The sequence below is a fragment of the Brachionichthys hirsutus genome, unplaced genomic scaffold, assembly GCF_040956055.1.
Source record: "Brachionichthys hirsutus isolate HB-005 unplaced genomic scaffold, CSIRO-AGI_Bhir_v1 contig_718, whole genome shotgun sequence".
NCBI lineage: Eukaryota > Metazoa > Chordata > Actinopteri > Lophiiformes > Brachionichthyidae > Brachionichthys > Brachionichthys hirsutus.
In genome coordinates this window covers 283,919-306,303 of record NW_027180335.1, presented here as the reverse complement: position 1 = coordinate 306,303, position 22,385 = coordinate 283,919, and the positions used below count along the sequence as shown (strand labels likewise).

The 22,385-nt window shown below is 40.2% G+C and overlaps 1 protein-coding gene across 1 annotated transcript in view; it reads right to left on the bottom strand.

The window, feature by feature from the left end:
- Nucleotides 1-3,364: 3,364 nt before the first annotated feature.
- Nucleotides 3,365-22,385, bottom strand: part of LOC137913563 (protein unc-13 homolog B-like) — a 92,185-nt gene continuing 73,164 nt past the window's right edge. Inside the window, exons 30-42 of the mRNA XM_068757206.1 lie at nt 21,534-21,677; nt 18,948-19,025; nt 18,552-18,629; nt 8,156-8,244; nt 7,866-8,003; nt 6,786-6,909; nt 6,311-6,367; nt 5,769-5,840; nt 5,148-5,295; nt 4,991-5,047; nt 4,453-4,536; nt 3,734-3,893; nt 3,365-3,647 (exon numbers count right to left, since the gene is read on the bottom strand). Of these exons, the coding sequence (XP_068613307.1) occupies nt 3,365-3,647; nt 3,734-3,893; nt 4,453-4,536; nt 4,991-5,047; nt 5,148-5,295; nt 5,769-5,840; nt 6,311-6,367; nt 6,786-6,909; nt 7,866-8,003; nt 8,156-8,244; nt 18,552-18,629; nt 18,948-19,025; nt 21,534-21,677 (1,512 nt within the window). The remainder of the gene's footprint in view (nt 3,648-3,733; nt 3,894-4,452; nt 4,537-4,990; nt 5,048-5,147; nt 5,296-5,768; nt 5,841-6,310; nt 6,368-6,785; nt 6,910-7,865; nt 8,004-8,155; nt 8,245-18,551; nt 18,630-18,947; nt 19,026-21,533; nt 21,678-22,385) is intronic.

Here is a 22,385-nt window from a genome sequence, read left to right as displayed (position 1 = left end):
CCTGAGAAACCCTGTTTAACCGGGAACCGCATTATGCTAAAAATAAAATAAAACTTTAAATATATTTAACTCCTGTGGGAATGTATTGGACATATATTTGGTTCTAAACAAAGACAATTTGCACCCTCAAACGGCATCAGAGGTCGTATGAAGCGAATCATTTCTGTTCCTGCTCTTGAGGATTGCATCAAACACTCAACACACATCGATGAATTGGAGAAACGTGGATATTGCACCAGATGGAGTCTAAAAGCAGCGGAAAAATAATCCTGCAATTGCCAGATTTTCCTGCAGAGACTGGGAGAATCAAACAGACTTGTGTTGCATGTGAAAGCAAAGACTGTGAGGATGATGAATATCTGTGACATAGCGAATGTAGCTGTTTGGAGGATGTATTTATTTCAATGAACGCTTTAAAATGTTTGATGTCAAAAGTATTTTAATATGCAATTTTAGCTTTAAAATATAATTTAATATATTAAGAGAATTATGTTGTGTTGGAATGATAAATTTGTTATTTTTTTAAGTCGGGGGGGGGGGGGGGGGGGGGGGTCAACTTTAATAAAAATCTTAGCACATTTGTGGAAAGTCAGGTGATGAGGTAGTTCCAATAATGGCTGTAATGTAACACAGTCACTTTATTCACAGTTATACCATCAAACAATTATCTAAAAGCACAGGAGATAATGATCAGGAAGTCAATATAAAGTTAAAGTTGTCAAATATAAGGTCTTTCTGAAATCTAGGTGAATGTTTAGTTTTGGCCCCCGGTCATCTATAAGTTGTTCTTGCTACTGGCTTGTTTTTAGACCTCACTTTATCCTTCCGTATCTTGGATTATATTTATACAGACCTGTTCTACGTAAGACTATGCTTTTGTTGCGTCAGGCTGTTTAGTCAGCATCTTTATTTGCCATTCCTTTCAGGCGGATGGATTATCTCGATCGAACTAAATTTGAGGGGAATAAGCCATTGGTTTACGTAAAAATCTTGGATCTTGTACTCCAACAATAAAAGTAATGTGTTTATATCGTTGAGTCTAGTGAATTTACTTGAACAAGTATAACCTTTTGGCAGCATGGTGGCACAGTGGTTAGCGCTGTTGCCTTACAGCAAGAAGGTCAGAGGTTCAAGTCAGTTTTGCAGCCTTTCTGTGAGGAGTTTGCATGCTCTCCCCATGTCTGCGTGGGTTCTCTTCGGGTTTGCCAGCTTTCTCCCACCACCAAAAACATGCAAATTAGGCCCAGGTTGTTACTGAAAATTAGACTTAATGCTCAATTAACTTACCTGGTTAAATAAAGGTTAAAAAGGTTGAAAAATTTAGTGAATGCAGAAGTATCTTCACCATGACAGTTGTTCTCACCAAGTTACAGACACAAATTACACACACAGAGAAGACAGGACCCAATGTTCTGATTAATAAATATTTTATATACAAAATATTGTTAGAATTATATTTAACATATGTCACATGAGAATAACTACATACATTTGATCAATCCTCATATTTCACATACATACATGAAAAAAAAAAGACAATTCTAAGTATCTTTGTGTACAATAAATACATGCTCTGGTCATAGGCTTTAATTATTGTATTTTTACAAACTTACATTTATTTTTAAACAGTGCAAGAGTTCAGTCAGCACAACAGCTGTTGCCATTGTAAAAGACCCACCTTACATACTTACAGCCTGCCTGCAGCCGAAGGTTTGTTCACTTCAATACAGTACAGCCAAAAGACAAAACTCAAAGCTAGTTCCAAGAAAATCTCATCTAAATTTTACCAGGCAGACCCTTTTTCATTTAGAAGCTCATTTATTTGATTTTGGCAAACATGCAGGGAAATCCTCCTGGACGTCTACAATGGCCACATCTATCAGCAGACAACCAAAAATAGGTCAAAGTGTAAATACCTGCAAAAAAGCATTTGGCGATTTTCTTTTCTTCTATAGTATGAGCATCAAAACATAAATAAAAGCACTAATATGTGGTGGTAGAACAACAACGCTGACAGACTGAAGAGACATTATGGCACTTTAGATTGGTTGAAAAACAAATTACAGATGCTGCGCTTTGCCTTTGCAGGGCACAAGTGCAATAGTTGTGTTCCTTGGCACGAATGTAAACACAAGATTTTGGATCAAACAGACTCACTTGAAGCAATTGCGCAACCTGCCTGCATGTTTTCTTTCCAATCCAAGTTTCTGGTGCGCCGTGCCGGCCGGAGTGGTACATGCAAGGCAAGGCTGGAGGCTCTGTGAGACTTTTGTTAGATGTTTCTGGTCCCCATGAAGGGGTGATGATGCCGTTCAACCCCAGAAGACATGTTGTTTGCTCTTTGTTGTTTCCACTCAGCGCAGGCGGACATGTAAACATTGTTAACAGTCTTAGTTTGATGGTTGGTAAAAAATAAACCACCTGAATTTAGAAATCTCTGTGGAAATGCTGCATTTTGTTCAGCAGACAGTTCAGTTCAAAGGTCAGTCAGATACAATACTCGCACTACGATTCCCATAATCCTTTGCCTCTGACACAAACAACTATTACTCTTAGTTAAACAATGCCTTATCTTCTTTCAAAGTATTTTATTTTAAATCACACAAGCAGCATTTTCACATGCTTCCTGGTTCAGCTAAAAACATGCCACCTGATGTGGCTGATGTGTTTCCCATTTGATGCCATCTCTGTGTTACATGAAACTATTCACACACGATCCTTAAAAGTGACTAGAGATGGATTTCATTTTGCTATTTGGCTCATGTTGGTGCATTATTTTTATTTTTTATTTTTTGGGCGGGTCAAAAGCCCTCATACGATGTATTAGTACAAGAAACTGAGATAATTTTCCCCGCAAATTATTTCATTAAACAGTAACTTATTAGCAGTCAACATTTCATTTCAGGGCCATATAGTTTTAAAACTTGTTCCGTTTTAGCATCCACAGATTGATGGCTCGTGTTATTAATAGCAAACAGATGACATGTATGTTTGATTTGATGCAGATTCCATTATATATATGATAAAGTGATAATTAAAACTTTTTCCACTGAGTTCCAATAAGAAAAATAAACTGTTTGATGCAGAAGATATTCTAATTTTCGGTTCTCCTTTTTCAAAATTTTAAGAGCATTTTATCACGACTGACAAGCGGCCAACTTGAATGTGCCTACTATGTTCTGGATGTTCTCCATGCAGATTGTTAGCAGTCGGAAGCTGTGAAAGTGTGTTGGGATGAAGATGACCGTGCTCACAAATAAGCACCAAACAAAGTAGTGAACATCAAACCTTTAACTCCAAATGAAAAAAAGAAGATCATCTTCAGCTTTTCCAAAAATCTCTACTCCTGATTCGATGTCTCTCCTCATCTTCCCTCTTCAACAGGACGAATTTCAGATTTCAACTTGACAAACTCCTTGGCCACCTCATCAGCAGGCCGCTGGGACAGGATCCGCATCACTGTCATTCCCGTCTCATCCGTCTGAACGCGAGGCCCGATCGGACACCAGCAGACGCAGCTCTTGCGATCAGTGACATCACGAAGCTGAACCACGGCCACGCCAACCACCCTGTCCGCCCGTCCGAAACAGTAGTCCTTCACCGTCACCTGGAGCTCATAGCAGTCTGGGGATTCCTTACCCAGGACACTAAAGGGAAGGAGTGGAGAAACGCACATCAGCAAAATCGCAAAGATCAGCAGATAAATCAGTGAAGGTTGAGTTTTCAGACTCACAACTGGAAAGCTTCGTTGAACTTTGCAGACCAACTGTTGTTCTTAGACTTTGTGGTGAACTTGCGCTTCTTGTCGGCCAGGAAGGGGCCGACCATGCAGACCTCAACGAATGGCCGGAACATCCCGGATGTCTGCCACTTCATGTCGTTCACGGCAATGACTGCGTGGAGAGTGGTGAGAAACCGAGAGGAGAGGGAGGGAGCTCACGCAAGTTCAGTGTGCAGTTCAGCGCCGATATTGCTGCATTTTACAAAGCTGTTGTGTAAAATTCTAGCATGTAATTACAATTGTATCAAAGAAATTAGTTTTTATATTAGTTATAGTTCATTTTATTAAAGGCATAAAAATTTACTTGCAAATCCGCCACATGTGTCACCTTTACAAATATTTATTCAATACCTTTAAAAATGAAGAATCAAAACAAACAAAAAAAGACTTGCTTGTGAGGTTTTACATGTGAGTCAACAGCAAGCTGATTTATGGCAAACATGCACCAAAATGCAGAACAAGCGTGATAATATAATGGGTAATATTTGTAAATACAAACTGCTTCAACTGTATTAATGGACTGAAATGTCCAAAACAGCTTCCAAGGTCCTTTTAAGGCTTGATTCAAAAGCTGTCCTTGGCTTAAATGAAGAAGAGGCCACATCTGAGACACCACGCTGCACGCCGCACGCCGCACGCTGCACGCTGCACGCTGACCTCCGTCGTCTCACCTCTCACGCTGACTTTGCGTTCCTTGCCAACCATCATGTCGATCTGCAGAACAGCCTCTCCAATTGGCTTCTCTATCCCTGAAGCTGCAGAGCACAAACACACACCACCTGACTAGTATAAAGCTTCATTTAATAAAATAAATCTCAATCTTACCTTTGTTACAGTAATTCAATTTACTCCCACTAATTCTCACTTATTATTAAGACTGGTGACAGGAATTTTAAAAGTGAGTAACATTAATGACAAATTAGAATCTCGTAATTTTATGTGAGTGGATTTTTATTCATATTTACAAAATCATTTAAAGACCACTGGAACACAGAATGAGGCATGAGCTCCGGCCTCATTTTCTAAAGGATGGTATACAAAGCCTGAACACAGAAAACTTGCGACGAGACAATGCTTTAGAAACAGCTCTACGATTAATAACATCACAGTGTTGGGCTTGATTCAATCTACCAAACTAACGTGAGAAATATGCTGTGCCTCAGTTAAGAGTCTCTGTGCAACAGAGGAAACCTCTTCTACCAAACTCACCTCTGTCGGGTTGAATCTTCTCATTGCCAGTGATTCTGATTCCCATTCCGTCATGCACTGAGGAAAGATGAGAGCGGCATTGAACAACATGAGAAACATCAAACCCCCGAAAGCCGATACAGTGTGTGTGTGTGTGTGTGTGTGTGTGGTGGATCACCTTGGGAGTGCTGTGTGGTAACGAATGTCTTGATGAGAGCGTCCGTGCTCTGGGAATAGAGCGAGAGGGCGTAACGTAATGAAGCCAGCTGAGGACTTTTCTCAACGAATACCTTCTTCAGCCCGTTTCCTCCAGCGTGGAAGTATTGCTAAAAGAGGGGATGAAGGTGGGAATTAAATCCTTCTACATAGACATCATTGATCACATAGGGAGACATTGCTACCGTATCCACACATAATAACAACACAAACTAGAAAAGCACTCAGAGCGCAGATCTCCGCCAAGCAGCTCATTCCCCCTCCTAATTGGATTTACACCGTCCACATGGTGATCTGGATCATCACCAAAAGGTTCTAAATTGTTCTTGGTATCTTTATACATAAACCATGAAAAGTAGAAGTGAATTGGAGTTGATGTTTGTTTTTAACTGAGTTTACATTTACAATGTTAAAATGTAAGAAACATTTTCTTCCTGACCTCATTCTGGATCAGACCCAGAAGACATTTTGGTATTTGATGCAGGTTATCAGACATCAGCGTTCAGAAACATCTTAGCCTCCCTAAGCCTAAAAAATTAAAATACAAAGGATGCTATAAATTAATGTTCAGGTCTTCACCTACCTTGATGGACTCCAGCCCTGCATCAATAATTAGACACTGTTTGGGCGTCAACGTTTTGGCTTCACCCCCTCCCTACAACAACCACAGTTAACTGACATTAGACGCATCCTCCTGAAAGTCAAAATGTGGAATATACATAAAATATGGTCTGAGACGGTCCTGAATCCTTTCTTTATGACTGCAGTCTTGATGTTTGTTAGTTGTTTTTGCTCAATTTAAGTGAGATACTAATCCTATAATAATGTTAATCGCTTTAGCTGTTAGATCGATACTGACCAGGAACTTTATCATGAGCCTAATTTTCTTCACATATTGAAAAACTGTTTTTCAATTGCTACTGGCTGCTTGTGTTGTGTCAGTTTTCACGTAATGTTTGACCATTGCTGAAGAAAGAAACAACACTTGTTTTCTTGTTTTCATACTCACACATTATTTTAGTAAACAACAATGCAGCTTTTTAACCTTCCTATTGCGCTAGTTTTCTGTTAGATACTTAAAGGTTTGTCCTGAAGTTGACATCTGTAGAACGCTTTAAAGGAAACAATGCCTGTTACCTTGAGATTAGACAGTCCTTTAGCTGCTGTTAGGAGCTGGGCACCCTGCAGTGAGGAGGGGAAGATACAAACAGTGGTTAAATGTCTTAATATTATCTTATCAAACTAGAGCAAACTGTTGAGAAAAAATAAATCTGCAACATTTTATGGGACAGAAAACGCACCAGTTGACATCCACCACAAGATGCCAGCAGAGCATACTGCTCGACTCAAGCAACTTGAATTTGATCATATCAGAGTCAACTTCTTGACTTATTTAAACATTAATGTAGTCACAATTTGTGAATTTACACTTTGTTTGGCAGCCAATGTTAAGATGTTGATCTTCCTTTGAATGCATCAAATAATCTCATGATTGATGTTAAAGTACATTTTGTCTAGTCATAATTTCTTATATGAATGGAAGTTGCAAACTGAAAAAGTAAGCTGTGCAGTTGAATGTTTTTTTTTTTTTTTGACAGACCAGGCTGTCCTGGCTCCGAGGCAGAACGATGGTCTTCTCCAGGCTGCTCAGGACGATCTTCCACAGATCCTTAAGGATCCTCTTCAGCACAGACTTCTCACAGATGTCAGCAAAGATACTGAGACTGAATCAAACACAAGCGTCAGAACAGTGAGCTATAACTTGCAAAAGGCATCGTAGAGGCCAGTTTTAAGCAAGTCGATCAGTCCCTCCACCAGTTTTTATTTTTTTTAAATAAGTGACCCTAGGCCTAGTCCTTCACAGATTAACTGATGATTGACTCCTCCAACAGGTCCGAGGTGTTTTTCAAAGACTAAATAAAAATGATCACATTATATTTCACGTTTTGACACCCAGATTGGCACTCATCTCTGGTAAAGCTGAACAATCCTACATTCTGTTTATCTGGACTATCTTTGACCTTTCAAACAAAATATTTCGTAGTAAATTTACTTGTAGTAAAGTAAATGTTGAAAACCCCCCACTAAATAATAAAAAAAAAGGGGGGGGGACTAACTAAAAAACCCTCCGGTATGAGTCTGTATTAGAGTCTGATGGATTCTTTCCACATGTCTTGTCCCACCACCAGGTTTAATAGAAATGTGTCCATTGGTTTTTGGGTAATCCTGCAGACACGCCACCCAACAAGTAAACGAACAGACATGTCTGAAATCTTAACCTCCTTCTCAGAGGAAATAATGACATTTGCAGCCTCTGCAGCCAAACCCAAACGCCAATGGACAGACGGAATCTTGGGATGTGCCAGAAGACTCATGATGCACGCCTGCCGGTTTCCTGTGTTGGTAAATCACCCTTCAGTGTTCCTAACCTCATCTATGAAGAACAATTCTAATAAATATTCACAAACTAATGTATTGATCCATGCTGGGCTTACAGTATAAATCCCCTTTACCCAACTCCAATGAGTTAGTTTGATTTGAGCTTAGGATGTTTTTTTATTTTTTTATTTTTTTATTATGATACTGTTGGCCTACAGTACAAGTTTGAAATCACACTGTCTTTATTTTGGGAAAACGTAAGATAAAACGACGGGAGCCGCTGGCTGTGTCATTGGCTTACTTTCCATCCAGGAACTCCATAAGGGGTCTCAGCATGCTGTCAGCATCTGCCTCTGCAGTGTTGTGGTTGGGTGGGCCTTTGATCTGGTAGAGGGTCTCAGCCGTCTGACGCAAGCAGCCGTTAATACGAGTCTGGAAACTGGAGGGAGAGGAACATTTTGACAAGGCTACTTCTGCAAGGCTGGTGAAGGTTTGCTCCCAGAACACACTGGATCGCTGTCTTTCTCTGTGCATGCGTGCGTGTGTGTGTGCGTGTGTGTGTGCGTGTGTGTGTGTGTGTGTGTGTGCTACCTCTTGGCAAACACGGTGCTGAAGTTGTCTAGGACGGTGTTGAGCTTCACCTGCAGCTCATTAAGGATGTTAGCTGCCTCTGTATCCAGCTAAAACACACACATGAAAGAACAGGAGGACAACGGGGATGTCAGGTTGCTATCAGCGCTACAGTTAATTATCCAGCTCGCACACAAAAATGTTGCTCCACTGCTGTTTGGTATGTTCAGTTGCTCTATAGCTGAAGATAAAAAAAATTAAACAAAACTTAAACATGGAATAAAATGTGAATAAATACAGATATTTACATAAATGCAAAGACGGCAAATAGTAGAGCAAGAGTGTCATTTTTCAACCGAGCGTGCGCCGCGAGGAGGACCTGTTAAAGACATTCACCTGTTTGAGAAGGAAATTATTCATTCAATCTGGTTAAAGTTTGTTTTACTGAAAATAACACATTTCATTTACTTTACACATTTAGGCTAAAAAAAAAAAAGAATACGGAGTACAAGTCCTGGCTTTAATTCAATGTGGATTCGTGCCGGGGAAAACATGCAGTAGAGGCGAGTCTAAATTGACTGTAGGTGTGAATGTGCACAGCTTCCTGGGCACAGGGACAGGCTTTCATAAATCAGGCAGGGGCTGTCTGCACGTATCAGATCAGCCGTCCCGTGTCCTGGTTAACACCGGGACATTGGACAGCAATACTTGTTTTCTCGCTGGAGAGTTTGACCATTGTACTAAAACAGACATCAGGTATCGTCTCCATTTACAGACACTGTGGAGTAATGGTGTTTACAGTAAATATAAATAACCAAAACCAGTGGCGTTGTCTTTTCGTGAGAATAGAAAACAGTCACATAAAATGTCAAAATCAATATCAGCGTCTTGTTAGCACTTATCAGTGCATTTGAGATGAAGTGGAATGGTGCCTGAAAAGGAAGCAACCCTTGTGCAGCACGATGACGAGTGAGAGTTCCTCACGCCGCATTCATCTCTCATTGCCAATGAATAAGACACCGTGAATACAACGAGTGAGACACACACACACAAACACACACACACACACACACACACACACACACAGTATGGCTTATAAGCATATTTTCTTTGTGTAATGACTAATGACACCGCAGCATGACGGATGTACAGAGATCAGTAAACAGGATAGAAAAGCAGATTTAAAATGCAGAGTGCAAAGGTCGTGACGAAACAAGATTCCAGCTGAGATTATATGAAGAGTAAACAGGTGATGAGCTCATTCATGCTTCTCCGAAACCATTCAGCCATGTCTGAAAAGAGCCTTTTAAACTTACAATAGCTTAAAGATGAAGCTCGATATATATATAAAAAATACCTCACCAGGTTTAAAAAGATGTGTATTCATATTAATTGGAACTAATTAATTTGACAGCCTAAGGCTTGATCATTGTACCCATTCTTGACATATTTTGGTCAATGACTCCAAAGGGAAGCAATGACTCCAAAGGGAAGCAAAGAAATGATAGTGAAGCTATGCAAAGTGATCTAAAAATAGCCATCTCTTACTAATTAAAGACTCTCAGGGATTTTTTTATTTACCTAGAGGCATTTAAAGATCCTTGTGGTTTGTATTTAAGTGAGAAAACAAAACGTTTTGAATGTATTTATTCATTTCACAGATGCAGAGCAAAGATGACAGACAGGCCCTAAACTAGGCCGAGCGTTCAGGATCCGCTGCAGCATTCCTCTTGATCTATCAGGCATTTGAAGTACTTCCCAGCTGCAGTGGCTGAGGCCTTCAGCCAAAACACGCAGCAGGCTGCCTTTCTGTCATAATTTCAATGGCTTGTTTGGGGTTTGAACTGAAATGTCATTTGACTGGGGTCCCTGTTGGTTTTCTGACACACTGAGTGAATGCAACATTTTGGGCATCGTGGCTTTGATAGGTCTGAAAAAGACAAGTTTTAGATGCAGATTTTCCAGTTTTATATATATGTTTCTTCTGACAATGTTTCAGCAAGCTTCTGATTAATTTAATTTAACACCATGACTTTGAACGGTCTCTATTCGGTTTCAAACAATTCAGGGTAGATATGAAGAAATTAGTACATCAACATCTTGACCCCAATCAACTCACGCCTTGAATTTTGGCAAGAAAGGTAAAAAAAACAAACATATCAAAACATAGTTCAATATACCAAAGAAGCAGAAAATAAAAACACTGCATTTGTTCAATATTAGTGGAATGAGAAGAGCAACACTTCCTATTTTATAGATAATTTGATTGTTTTGATGGATTTTATGGGATTTAAGAGCCAGAAATGCTCCTTTTGCACCAAGAAGGAGGGGCACAACTTTATGCTACGCATCCAAGTTATAAAGCACTAAAGCAACAAAGTGCATTTCTTAGATTTAGATGTGAACTCCACAGGATGAACTGGCCTTGAGCAGCAAGGTAACAGACCTCCAATACATTTCAAGCTCATTCGTATGTGGGGCCACGTGTTGCACCAATCAAGTGGCTAGACAACTGAAAGATCAGGCTTTGCAGAAAGTATGCAATTGATAAGTGTGCAACTACGCCATTAAATAGAGGACACTGGGCAAACAGCCACAACATATAATTGCACTAATGGAGGGCCCTGACTTTCAAATGACTGTGTTTTAATATCTTGGAATTTAATTGGGAAATGTTGTAGTGGGTGAAGTGAAAGATTGGATTGCCCACTCCACCCTTTTTAGACCATGTCTGCTTTTGGTCTGAATCCAAGAATTAAATGTATAGCTGTGTCTTTGGGAACTTGGTGTTGTGGATCATTATCGGCATTTCGGCATAAATTCAAGAGTCCCTGATGTGTCCTTGGGAGGTAAGTGAAAATATAGGAGAAACCCTTCTCTCTAACACTGGCAGGAAGATGACTAAGAGCACTGTGACCTGATATTATACCTGATATTCAAACCAGCTACTAAATGACTATAACCCCAAACAGCAACTAAATGAGTTGGGAAACATTGTCAGTCTCAATTTAATCTACAAATTCAGACAATTTGTCTGCCGAGCTTGGCACAGAAAACTGAATGTGAGACAGAAAAGTTTAGACAAAGCATGACTGGACAGATTTAACTTGAAGTTTTTACTGTTAGTATTTAACCCCTGGTCTACGAGCGTGGAAGATGTTCCGACAGACTAATTATCACATCTATTGCACTAAACAATTATACTGTAATTATCAGGGTTCTAAAGGGTTAACATTCAAAAATGTAAGTTCATAATTGTCTTGTTTTCAGCAAATCAACACAACTTTATTATTTTTTTCAAACAATTCTCTAATTTATTTTGAAGTTAAAACCAGAACATTTATCTCATAATACACAAAATGTATTTTTTATGCTAACACAAATTTAAGGTTTTACTTTTGTAAACCTCAACCCCGTGAGAAATTAGGTGATAATTTACTGGTAAATATTACAACTTGTTGACTTCTTAACTACTGAATATGAGAAGAATTTGCAATCATGTTTGTTTCCCAGTAAAACTATACAAAGCAGCAGAAGTAAGGTTATGTTTTTGACAATGTTTGTCAGTTTGTTTGTTTGTCTGTCTGTTAGCAGCACCAGATGGATCTTGATGAAAAAAAATCTGAAGATGGGTCTTGGTCTAACGCACATGTAGCCGGGGTTTTTAAAAACCCGAATACCCTTCCCCCTCCAATGAGAATAATAATAATAAAAAAATCCACACAACCTCATTAAAAAAAAAAAAACTCCATCCACTCCTAACCACATAAGTATGTTGTTAAACACATTCATAAGCATGCCAAACCACGTGGCGGCGGTAGTTCCCCAAATCCTATCAAATCAGAATGCTCTGTCTCTCGTTGTCACTTTCGCAAAACATGAAACATGGCGCCAGGCTCATTCATGTGGACCGACAAGGAGGCAGAATTGCTCCTAAAGTCTTTGTCATGTTTGTGTTTTTATTCTCGTATTATTTTATGCTTCCTTGCCCTGCCTTTATGTGTTGCATTATTTCCTGTGTTCTGTCTCTGACCTCTTTCCCTCTCGTTGTCACACCTGCTCTGATTGTCACACCTGTTCCTCATTCCCTTCGTCACCCTGCCTTCTTATTCCTCCCTCTGCCAGTCCGTGAACCTCACGGTCACGGTCCAGCCTTATTTACGCACGTCATAGCCGTCCGTAGTCTCGGTTCTGAACCTTCCCCTGATTTTTGACCTTGCCTTTTGGCTAAAGATTTGGCAGGAAAAAAAGATATAAAGTTTTAACGTTAAAACTCAATTTACAGATTCAAAAATCAGTTAAAAATACACATTGACTCTGATTCACATTTACTTTTCGTGGTTTGTGTATAAAGATGCCAAGAATAATTTAGAACATTTAGATGATGATCCAGATCACCGTGTGGACGGTGTAAATCCAATTAGGAGGGGAATGAGCTGATTGGTGGAGGTCTGCGCTCTGAATGTTTTTCTAGTTAAATGATAACTTCGATATCCACGTGAAATACACAACATAATATGCCAATACATCAGTGTTGGAGTTGATGAAAGTGCATTTCAACAGGTTTATAATTTGTATGTTGCGTATTTGTCAAACCTTAAAGCCTCCAGAGTCTGTGTCCAATAACTCGTTTCCAAGCTAACACTTAAATGATACTAAGAACTTAGAACATTGCTCCATCAGTACGTGTAGATAATTTTCATATGAGCTTTGTGGAGAATATACATTTCTCTGTTTCAAGACTTTGTAGGAGAATGCCAACAATGTGACAAGACAAAAAAGGACACACACTAAAGCCTGCCAGTACACACGCTCCTCCCTTCTTAATTAGAAGTGCCCTTTAAGTAATAAGTGCTTTTCTAGTCTCTCTTCTCTATACCGTCCAACTGTACCTTCTTTGTGACAGCTATGGCTTCAGTCTGAGAGAAGAAATGAAAGAGGACACAAAAGCAAAAAGAGAAGTCACACAATGCTGTGAAGGATTTTGGTGATTTTAAAGAGGGAAGGATCATGTGTGCTCTAGGAACCTTGGGACAAAAGAAGACAGGAAACATTTCAATAGAAAGCCAAAACCCATTTATGTATAGCGAGGGAGGGATGGGAGACAACACTCAACAAGGATTTCCAAACTTCCCTCTCCCAGACACCTCCAGCTCTTCCGGGGGGAGGGGGGGTTCCTGAGGTGTTCCCAGGCCAGCCGAGAGACATAGGGTGCGTTCCCACTGGCCCAAACGGAGCGGATTATCCAAGGAAAGGAACTCTGGTCAGTTTAAAAGGGAGCAAACTGCGCAGTGGGAACGCACCCATAGTCTCTCCAGCAAGTTCTAGGTCTTCCCCGAGGCATCCTCCCAGCGGGACACGCACGGAAAACCTCCCTAGGGAGGCGGCTAGGACGCATCTGACATGGGTGCTCCAGCCACCTCATCAAACCCCCCCTCGAAGTGGAGGAGCAGCAGCTCGACTCCGAGTTCCTCCCTGGTGACTGAGCTGTCTCTAAGGGTGCCCCCACCCACCCTGCGGAGGAAACTTATTCCGACCGCTTGTGTCCGGGATCTTGTCCTTTTGGTCATGACCCAGAGCTCATGGCCAAAGGTGAGAGTAGGAACGTAGATTCACCAGTAAGTCGCTTCAACATTCGTTCAGCTTTCGAATAGACTTTCCCCAGAAGGAAGAGGAGCGTGCCCCCCCCCCCCCCCCCTGTAGTTGGAACACACCCTCCGGTCGCCCTTCTTGAATTTAGGTGAATTGAATACTCTAAATTGTCCGTAGTGCGTCAGTGTGTGAGTGAGTGGTTGTCTGTCTCTGTGTGTCCCTGTGATGCGCTGGCGACGCATCCGAGGTGTAGCCCGCCTCTCGCCGATAGCAAGCTGGGATTGTATCCAGCAGACCTGGACAAGCGGCTGTAGATTAGACGATCGTCTGATCTACAAGAAAATGGATGGGTGGATATCTGTCCATTCCTCACTGTAGCACTATGTCGCCGTGACTTCGGATTATTTCGGACCAGTATTTTTCCTCGTCCATTTTTTTTGAACAGCATCACAGTAGGGTGTTTTTTAACTGCCACCCTGAGGAGGGAGCAAACCAGCTGCTGCTTTCTCCTGTCTGGTTTTAAATGCTCCGTTGTGTTTAGCAACTCGTCTCTAATTGTGTCTGTCTGCCGTCGGCGGCACAGTCGGCTCTGAGACCTTTTTTGGTTGGAGAGAAATGCCTTCTGATGAAAACAAGATCATAAAAGTCGGGAGGCGAAACCATAAAGCTGCGGCTGAGACAACCAAATAATGAGCGGAAATTATAGCTTGAGGTGAAACTTCTCTGTAAGTTCATCACTACTCTTTAAAATGAGTGAGCATTTTAAAGTGAAGATGTGAAGCGTTCATTTCTTCACTGCAGCATTCTAGTTTGAACACACATGGCTTGGATGCAAACACACCTTCTCTTTCTTGGACTGAAATATGAAGATTGGGAGACAGGAAAGAAAAAGAACAAATCAAATCATTGATAGGAAATAAAGTAAAAGCAAATAAATCTTTCATGCTTAAGGTGTAAAAGTATGCTTGACTGATGGCCTACCTTTTCTCGATCGTGCTTTTGAATAATAAGAGACAAAAAAAAGATAGAAGGTGGGAAGACATAACACATTGGCCTTTGTGATGACAGGAAAAAGCATATATATGGTACCAGCAAAGACGCAAAAACACGAGTATAGCCAAGCGAACGGGACAACATTGAAGGAGAGCAGGTCTAGAAATGCTAGAGGAACCTCGAAGCAAGCCTTCTCTTACTCCTCCTGACTGTCATCTAGCCTGAAGACCTCCGGAGTAAACAGTCAACAACTGCTTTAAGTACAACATCAAAACAAAACACAGCACCTATTTCCTATGGATTTACATTTTCAGAGATTTTACTCCTGCTTGGAATGGAATATCATTTATGCTATTTTGTTTGCTAGTTTAACCACATTTCTATGTGACACCTTGAACCTCCCTGAAATATCACTTTAATGATGCAAGCTAAGAGACAGAGTGACAGACCCCTGGGAAGAAAGCAGTGCGAGGCTGATGTGATAAATCAGCCACAAAAATATTCTTCAAACCAGTGACTAAAGCCGCAACAGGCAAAGGTTCGAGAGAACATGGTGCAAAAAAAGATATGAGAATATCAGAAGTTCAGCTCTTTAAATGAACTTTTGTTGTGACTTGTAATCAAATTAACGCGACTCATTAGGATTTGCGTCTTAAAGTGTGATCACGCTGAGTGGCAATGTGCAGACTTTTATTTGTAAGGCAACATAAAGTCATGGAGAGTCACAGAGAACTTTGCTGTTTAATATTCGTCTGTCTAAGACAAATATGTCTAAGAAAAACAAGAACAGTCCAGAAATAGAGCCTGAAGTCGTGACTGCACAAAAAGGCCTGATGTCTAGAACAACACAAACTGTCACTGATGGTGGAACAACTGACCTTTTTCTCCTTGTCCTTGTTGTCATCCTAAGAACAAACCGGGTAATTCAGGACGGGAGAGGACGGGACGGGAAAGGCAAGGAGAATTAGCAATTGGGTTTGTGCAAAAATAGCTGTTTCCATACAAGACACTGAGTCTTTCCCCCTTCATAAACAGCTCTGTCTCTGAAACAGACCTCTGTCTCGTTTGCATTACAATCTACAAGCAAATGAAAAACCAATTTAGGAGCACGACTGATTGTAGATTTTTAATTGTTGTTTTTACTTATACCGCTTCTGCCGCATCTTCTCTGACCCCCTAACAGTAAACTGACAAACCAAGCCATATGAAGATGCCATTTAATGACGACTAAATGCAACTTCAATTATCTGGGAACCCACTGTCAAGTCTATTCAGCCCTCACTGGAGGCTGTGTAGCACGCGGCTGTAAAAGTGTTAGGAACATTGCTGGCATGTGGTACCAGAGCCTTGCATCTCTGTTTGGGGGGGCGTGCAGATGGGAAATTCAAAGGAGTAACAGGCAATAAATAATAAGCAAAACTCATTCAACTCGACTTGACTCAAAATGCTTTTTCAAATGTTCTCCTGGCATGATGAGAAGTTTATGATCAGAGGTCACTTCTAACGTGAAGAATGTAAGACCAATGCTTTAAACCTCCAGTCACATAATGCAAAAGATGAACCTAAAATTGTTGTGATATTTTGATCATTACATCTACAGTTTAGTATATTATCATTTGTTTATGTTTTTATTATATCTGTACGCAACATGAAAACAAAAATTACAATATTAAATTATTCAAATTTAGATAGTACAAACTATAAAAACTTTGATTATTCAAGTCCGTGCCAATTCTGAATTTACACACTTAAAATCAAAGTGCCTGTAACAGAAACATGTTCTGTAACCTCTGACCACACAAAGATAATCAATGGCCAACTGGCAACGTCTAGTGTCAATCAGCACTGATTACCAGTCACATTCCAAATTTACTGAAACAATAATGTCAAAGTTAAATTTGTTAAATTTTGTATTGTTAATTGTCGATGATTTATGTACTAAGGACTTTCAACGGAAACAAGACCGCAAGGGCTTTTTTGAAATGCTCCTCTTAGACAGGATGTTTGACTTTATTTGTACTGTAATACATGCTACTGTGTGACTGTACTTGTACTCTAACATTCTATCTAATAAATATATTCATCATCATCAAAGTTGACAAAACTCCTTAATTTAACTCCAAATATTAAGATAAATACTTATAAAGGTCCAAAATCACAGTAAATAGAGCTGTGGCTCCTTTAAATCATGGATTTAAAGGATCTGAACCTAAATTGTTCATTGTCTCATAAGTTTGTCTTACCTCATATCCATCCGAGTCTGAACAACCAGACTGGTGATGAAATGGTCAAAAAAACAAAAGACAAGAAAATCAGGCAAACATGTTTAGAAAAAAAGGAATGACTGATTGAGATGTTGGTGGGAATGACCTAGAGCTCCTCTCACCTTGGACTCCTCTGACTGCAAACATTAAGTTTGACACAACACCCCCAAATGAACAGCGATTGTTTTAAAATATAAAAGCAAGGTCATTTAACAGTTATTAATGCGATCTTGATGCTTCTGCTGTTGCAGCCTACCCACCATGTCATCCTCCCCTTCATCATCACTGATGGCCTGATGGAGATGATGAGAAAGTAAAAACAAATCATTAAAAAAATGGAAGAAACAGAAAATGAGATTGGATCTCGACTCATTTTAATGCCACATTCTACTTTGGATATAACTTTAATCTGAACATGTTCTGGATCAACAGGAGAGGAACATTGGCTGTGGATGCCAGTTTTTGTGCGATAACAAAGGACCAAGTATGACATTCAACAGCCTTGTTTTTTTAATCCAAATAATGAAAATGCATTTTGCAATGTTGTAATCCATATAATATAATGAATACTGCTAAAAGGTCCACTTGGATTGCAGGAAAATCACAGGTAGCAGCTAGAATGGAGTCAAAGCAGAAAGCAGCCATGTGCTTCCTGTGTGTATAAAACAATGACGGTCATTGTATTCAAACCAACATGTGAGGTTTGAGGTTGCTGACCCACCTCTTCATCAAACTCCTCAGGTTCCTCTTCATTCTCAAGCTTTTGATAGGAATCAGCACAGTAGCAGAAAGCACAGAGGTTTTTCAATTTGTTTTTAATTTAAAGATAACAGTGGATCTATTATTTGTGGGTAAATTGGGATCAACATAAAACACACTACTGGAGTGAAAAGGCGCTTTATAAGAGGGAATAGTGGGTTTAATGAACATGTTTACTATGAATGTTTGTGTTCTCGGGGGGCAACAGGGAAAAGGGGAGCGAGGGGAACCTCAACATACCCTCTCCTCTTCAGCAGCAAGCTGTCGAAAGGAACACACCCACTCATTTTCATTTCTCATGCAAAAAATAAAAAATACCTGAATCCTTTAAACCACAGTATAATTATCTGATTTCAATACAAAAAAAAACAAAAACATATGTATGTAATAATTCCATGAAGAATGGTGGGTGGAGCCAAACAGGTTATCTGTTTAGACACAACAACAATACTAACAACCATGAAAATATAAAACAAGTGGCCTTGTTTGATGTTCTGTTGCCATTTATGCATGAAGAGTGAAGAGTTCTATCTGAGCATGACCCAGTCGCATAAAAAAACAACAACTGAAGCCAGTTCCATCCACAAATATGACAACCAAGTGGAAAAAATTATATTACAAAGAAAGCAAGCTGCTTTCAGCCGTGCACTTTAAAAGCCAAACGTGTTTTTATTTCACCATTTTGAACCTTTTCAGTGAGACCAGTACCAGCACACTGGCATGGAAAAGCTCAACTCTGAGTGCAAACTATTAGAAACCGTGGCTCCATGTTGGGTGTTATGTATGTGCGCACATGTGTTGTTACTCACCTGTTTAGCTCCCATGGACTCAAACATCTTTTCTAACAAGACCCTCATCTGCTGGATGTTGTTCATCAGCACACAAGGCTGGAGGAAGGTGGGCGAGGGAGCAGATGGACGTAAGTCAAGGAAAGGGCAGAGATATAAAGTCAATTCAAGAACAGAAAATCAGGAAAGTCAAATGTAATGAAAATACAAGAGCAGGAATGGAATAAAGAGGTCAGGACAATGGTCAAGGGGAAATAATGGTCGAAGAAGAAGCAAAGAGACAACAGAGATGGATGTTAAAGAGTCAAATAACAGGACAGCAGCAAATACAATATTAATCTGGCATACAGAGACTGCACTAGATTTCAAAGCGTCTCTCTAAATCAGAGATGAGCAGAGTGAAGAGGAAGCACTCACTATCTTTTCCTTATCACAATAGGAGGGGAAGCTCTTGGCCAGCAGGGCACAGTACTGCAGCAACACTTTGGTGATTGTCTGTCGAAACAAAACAACATCCAAGAGGAACAGATTCACACAAGTAACCTCTGAATGAAAGAATATAAAGTGCTTACTCCTACAGTCTGAAATATTCAGTTTGTGAAAATCTGTGTTTCTGCTGAAGGAGCTGCAGATTGTTAGACGTGAAGATGGTGAACTGAGGGTTTGTTACATCAATTATGTAACTCGAATGATTGATTGTAGTGTAAAATCAACACTCCGAATAAGACAGAATAAAATAACAGAATCTCTGTTCGTCCAGAGACGAGTCAAGAATAAATACGCTACTGCTGCTACATTTCTTTGAGTCTGTCTCAAGTCTTTTTTTAAGTCTTCATAAGAAAATTACAATTAATTTTAAAAAATCTGGCAATTGTTATTAATATTATTTTATTTATTTCAGTAATTTCAAGTGTGTTGTTTAGCAAGGAAACTCTGCTGACTTCAATGTTTATTCTTATGACTTGCTTAATTTGAGTTGAAAGTTGAGTTTTTACAAAAAAAAACTTTATCAACAGAAAAGCAATTGTTAACTAACCACATAGCATGGCATGCATCATGCGGCTCGAGTGTGTAGCATGGAATGAATCAGGAGGATCGACATACCCATCAACAGACAAAACGATTTACCGCAGCTTTGTGACTTCAGCTGCTGCACACAGCTACATCTGGGTAAAGTTAAGCTTTTACGCACTTACAGAACAGATTGTAAAATAAAACCGATTGTGATTGGGTAATGCTCTGAATCTGGTGGGAGATATCGCAGGTGTGGCCCAGGGGGGTTATGGAGTGAGAGGTGTTGACATCGTTCTTCCTTGTCTGCAGCAGTTAAACCTGAGGAAGGTTGTGAGAGTCTTTGTGACTGACGGCCGACAAGTCTTGAAGCTGAAAAGCTTGCGTTGAAGATCACATTCAAATAGACGAAGATAACCACAAATCATCATCAAGCTACCGTCGCTGAGGGGACCGACTGTAGCTGCTGAGTTTAGTGTCCCTATAAAATGAAAGGGATATGAAGACCTGCCAGCTCTACTGACACAGTGTGCTGCACAGGGAAGCACTGTCCCAATAAAAAAATATTTACTGCATAGTTATGGATATACTGGAGTAAGAAATCAGTCAGATTATGGTACAGTGCCTTTTGATGGAGCCATGTTTGTTTACAATAAAACCTCTGCAGGGTATTAAATAATTCAACAAGTTCATTCATCAGCCTAAACAACTAAACTCTTCCTATACAGGGTCTGATGCTCACTGTGTCAGATTTCCTAACTTTTGGCTGAGTCAGCCGGACGGCCTTGTTATACTCGTGCATTAAACAGCAGCTTCCTTTACTCAGTAGATTTTCCTCTAGGTGTATGACTCCGTGTCCCCCTTTACCCTCATTAGCCGGTGTCTCTGTCTTTGCAGTTTTCTCACACTACACTAAATGAGCTGTGAATGTTCTGGCCTGAAGGAAGAAGAGAAGGGGGGGGGGGGGGGGGGGCATGAAAGTCAGAAAACAGGCAAGATTTTGAGAGAGGTAGACAAGCAATCTAGATGGAGGAATATCTGGGGATTCAGAAAACACAGGATGAAGAGGGCAGTAGTTAAGTAGACGGCAGGACAGTAGATGAAAAACAAACACGAGCTAAGACAGGGAGATGAAAAGGTAGAGTAAGAGATTAAGTGGAAGAAAATGAAAGGGAGTCAAGAGGACGGAGTAATGGGCAGCATGGAGCGGTGGCTTACATTAGCCATTCTTTGTGTCATGGGTCCAGTATTGATTGAAGCATGACATCAAAGACACAAACACAAACTAACACGTCTTTCTGCAGAGAACGGTGAATTAGGTTTAATGACTGCCTAAGAGCAACTGAGTTTAAATATATATATATAAACCTCAAAGTTCACTGAACTCACTCTATATTTTGTTATCAAATACCTGAAACACATCGATCTAAATCTCAGAGGAACACAAAATTCAAAAGTGCTGCATCAAGAAACTCTTAATTGATTGATTTAAAACCGCACAGGGAAGGATTATGAAAAACTGACAGAATACCCTCTTGCTGTTTTATGAGGTCCCTGCATGCAGTGGGTCTATCTCTGCTGCAGATACAAGGTAGACGGCAACATCTGTTTGATGCAGGAAGTAATGAACTGCAGGACGTTGCTTTATGAGACTCTCAAACAATATCTGGACTTCTTGAAAATGTTCACTTTAATAACCTAAAAATGTCAGATAGGCTGAACCTGTGGTGTGAACTGGGAACCTGTGGAACTGTTTTTGAACTAAGAAAGTGCCTCCAGTGTGCTTATGGAGTGCAAAATAAAATATTTGGTCGTCTCCACTTTACAATTTGAGATGGGAAAGACGGGAGTATATACCTGATGCAGCCAAATTAAAGAAAACTAACGCATAGATTAAAGGAGGGATATCAATGTCTCAAATTGTGTGATGTGACCTTTCAACAGTATTTTGTTTATGATGGATGTCTGTGTGTGTTCATGTTCGTGTCTCACCTTGGCAAAGCGCCGGTTATACTGACCCACCACGGTGGGGTCGGGGCAGTCCAACTTCCTGATGATCTCAAAGCTCTGGTTGAGCTGAGTGAAGATGTCCACCACCGAGCTGGAGAACAGGGCGTGTTCAGATGTCTGCTGGAACTGTAGGCAGAAGAATGGAAGAGGACATTGAACATCTTTACTCATTTTCAATAAGTGCTCCTCCACACTGACTCATACTTCCTCTCCTCTTCTTTATTAGAGCTGTTCTGTGATTACTCTGGATGTTTCAAGGGGCTCTGCCCATTCCAGTCATTATCAATCGCTTGAAATGATAATCATGTTGTGGAAAAAGACGGCTTATTGAGCAGCTGCATGGCCCTTCATCAGCTGCATGGCTCAAACGCAAATGAAAACAGTTCCCCGAGGGTTGGTGTGGTGGCTTGTGGCAGTTAACATATTTCCCAAGTGAACCCTGCCATTTCATCAATATAGGTAGGCCACAAAGTAAATAAAAACACCATATTTGAGGAAAATACTTGTCAATGATGTTTGCACGTCAGTAGGGATTTGCAGGTTTGAACGCATCCATAACTATAAAAGCACTCGGAGCGAGCAAACCTCCGCCAAGCAGCTCATTACCCTATGAATGTTTTGAAAAAGCCTTCATTATAAATAAATGAAAGAGCATTGAATGAGAAAAAGGAAGAAAGGGTCACAACGGGGAAGCTGTCGTTCATTCGGTTTCCACGATATCATCAATATCTCCATTTCTGGATGTAGAAACAAATTGTCAGGAAGTGGCTGCTACTTTGAGTTTGGTTGTTCTTTGTAATGAAGCAGTTTGTGTAAAAATAAATCAGGAAGGAA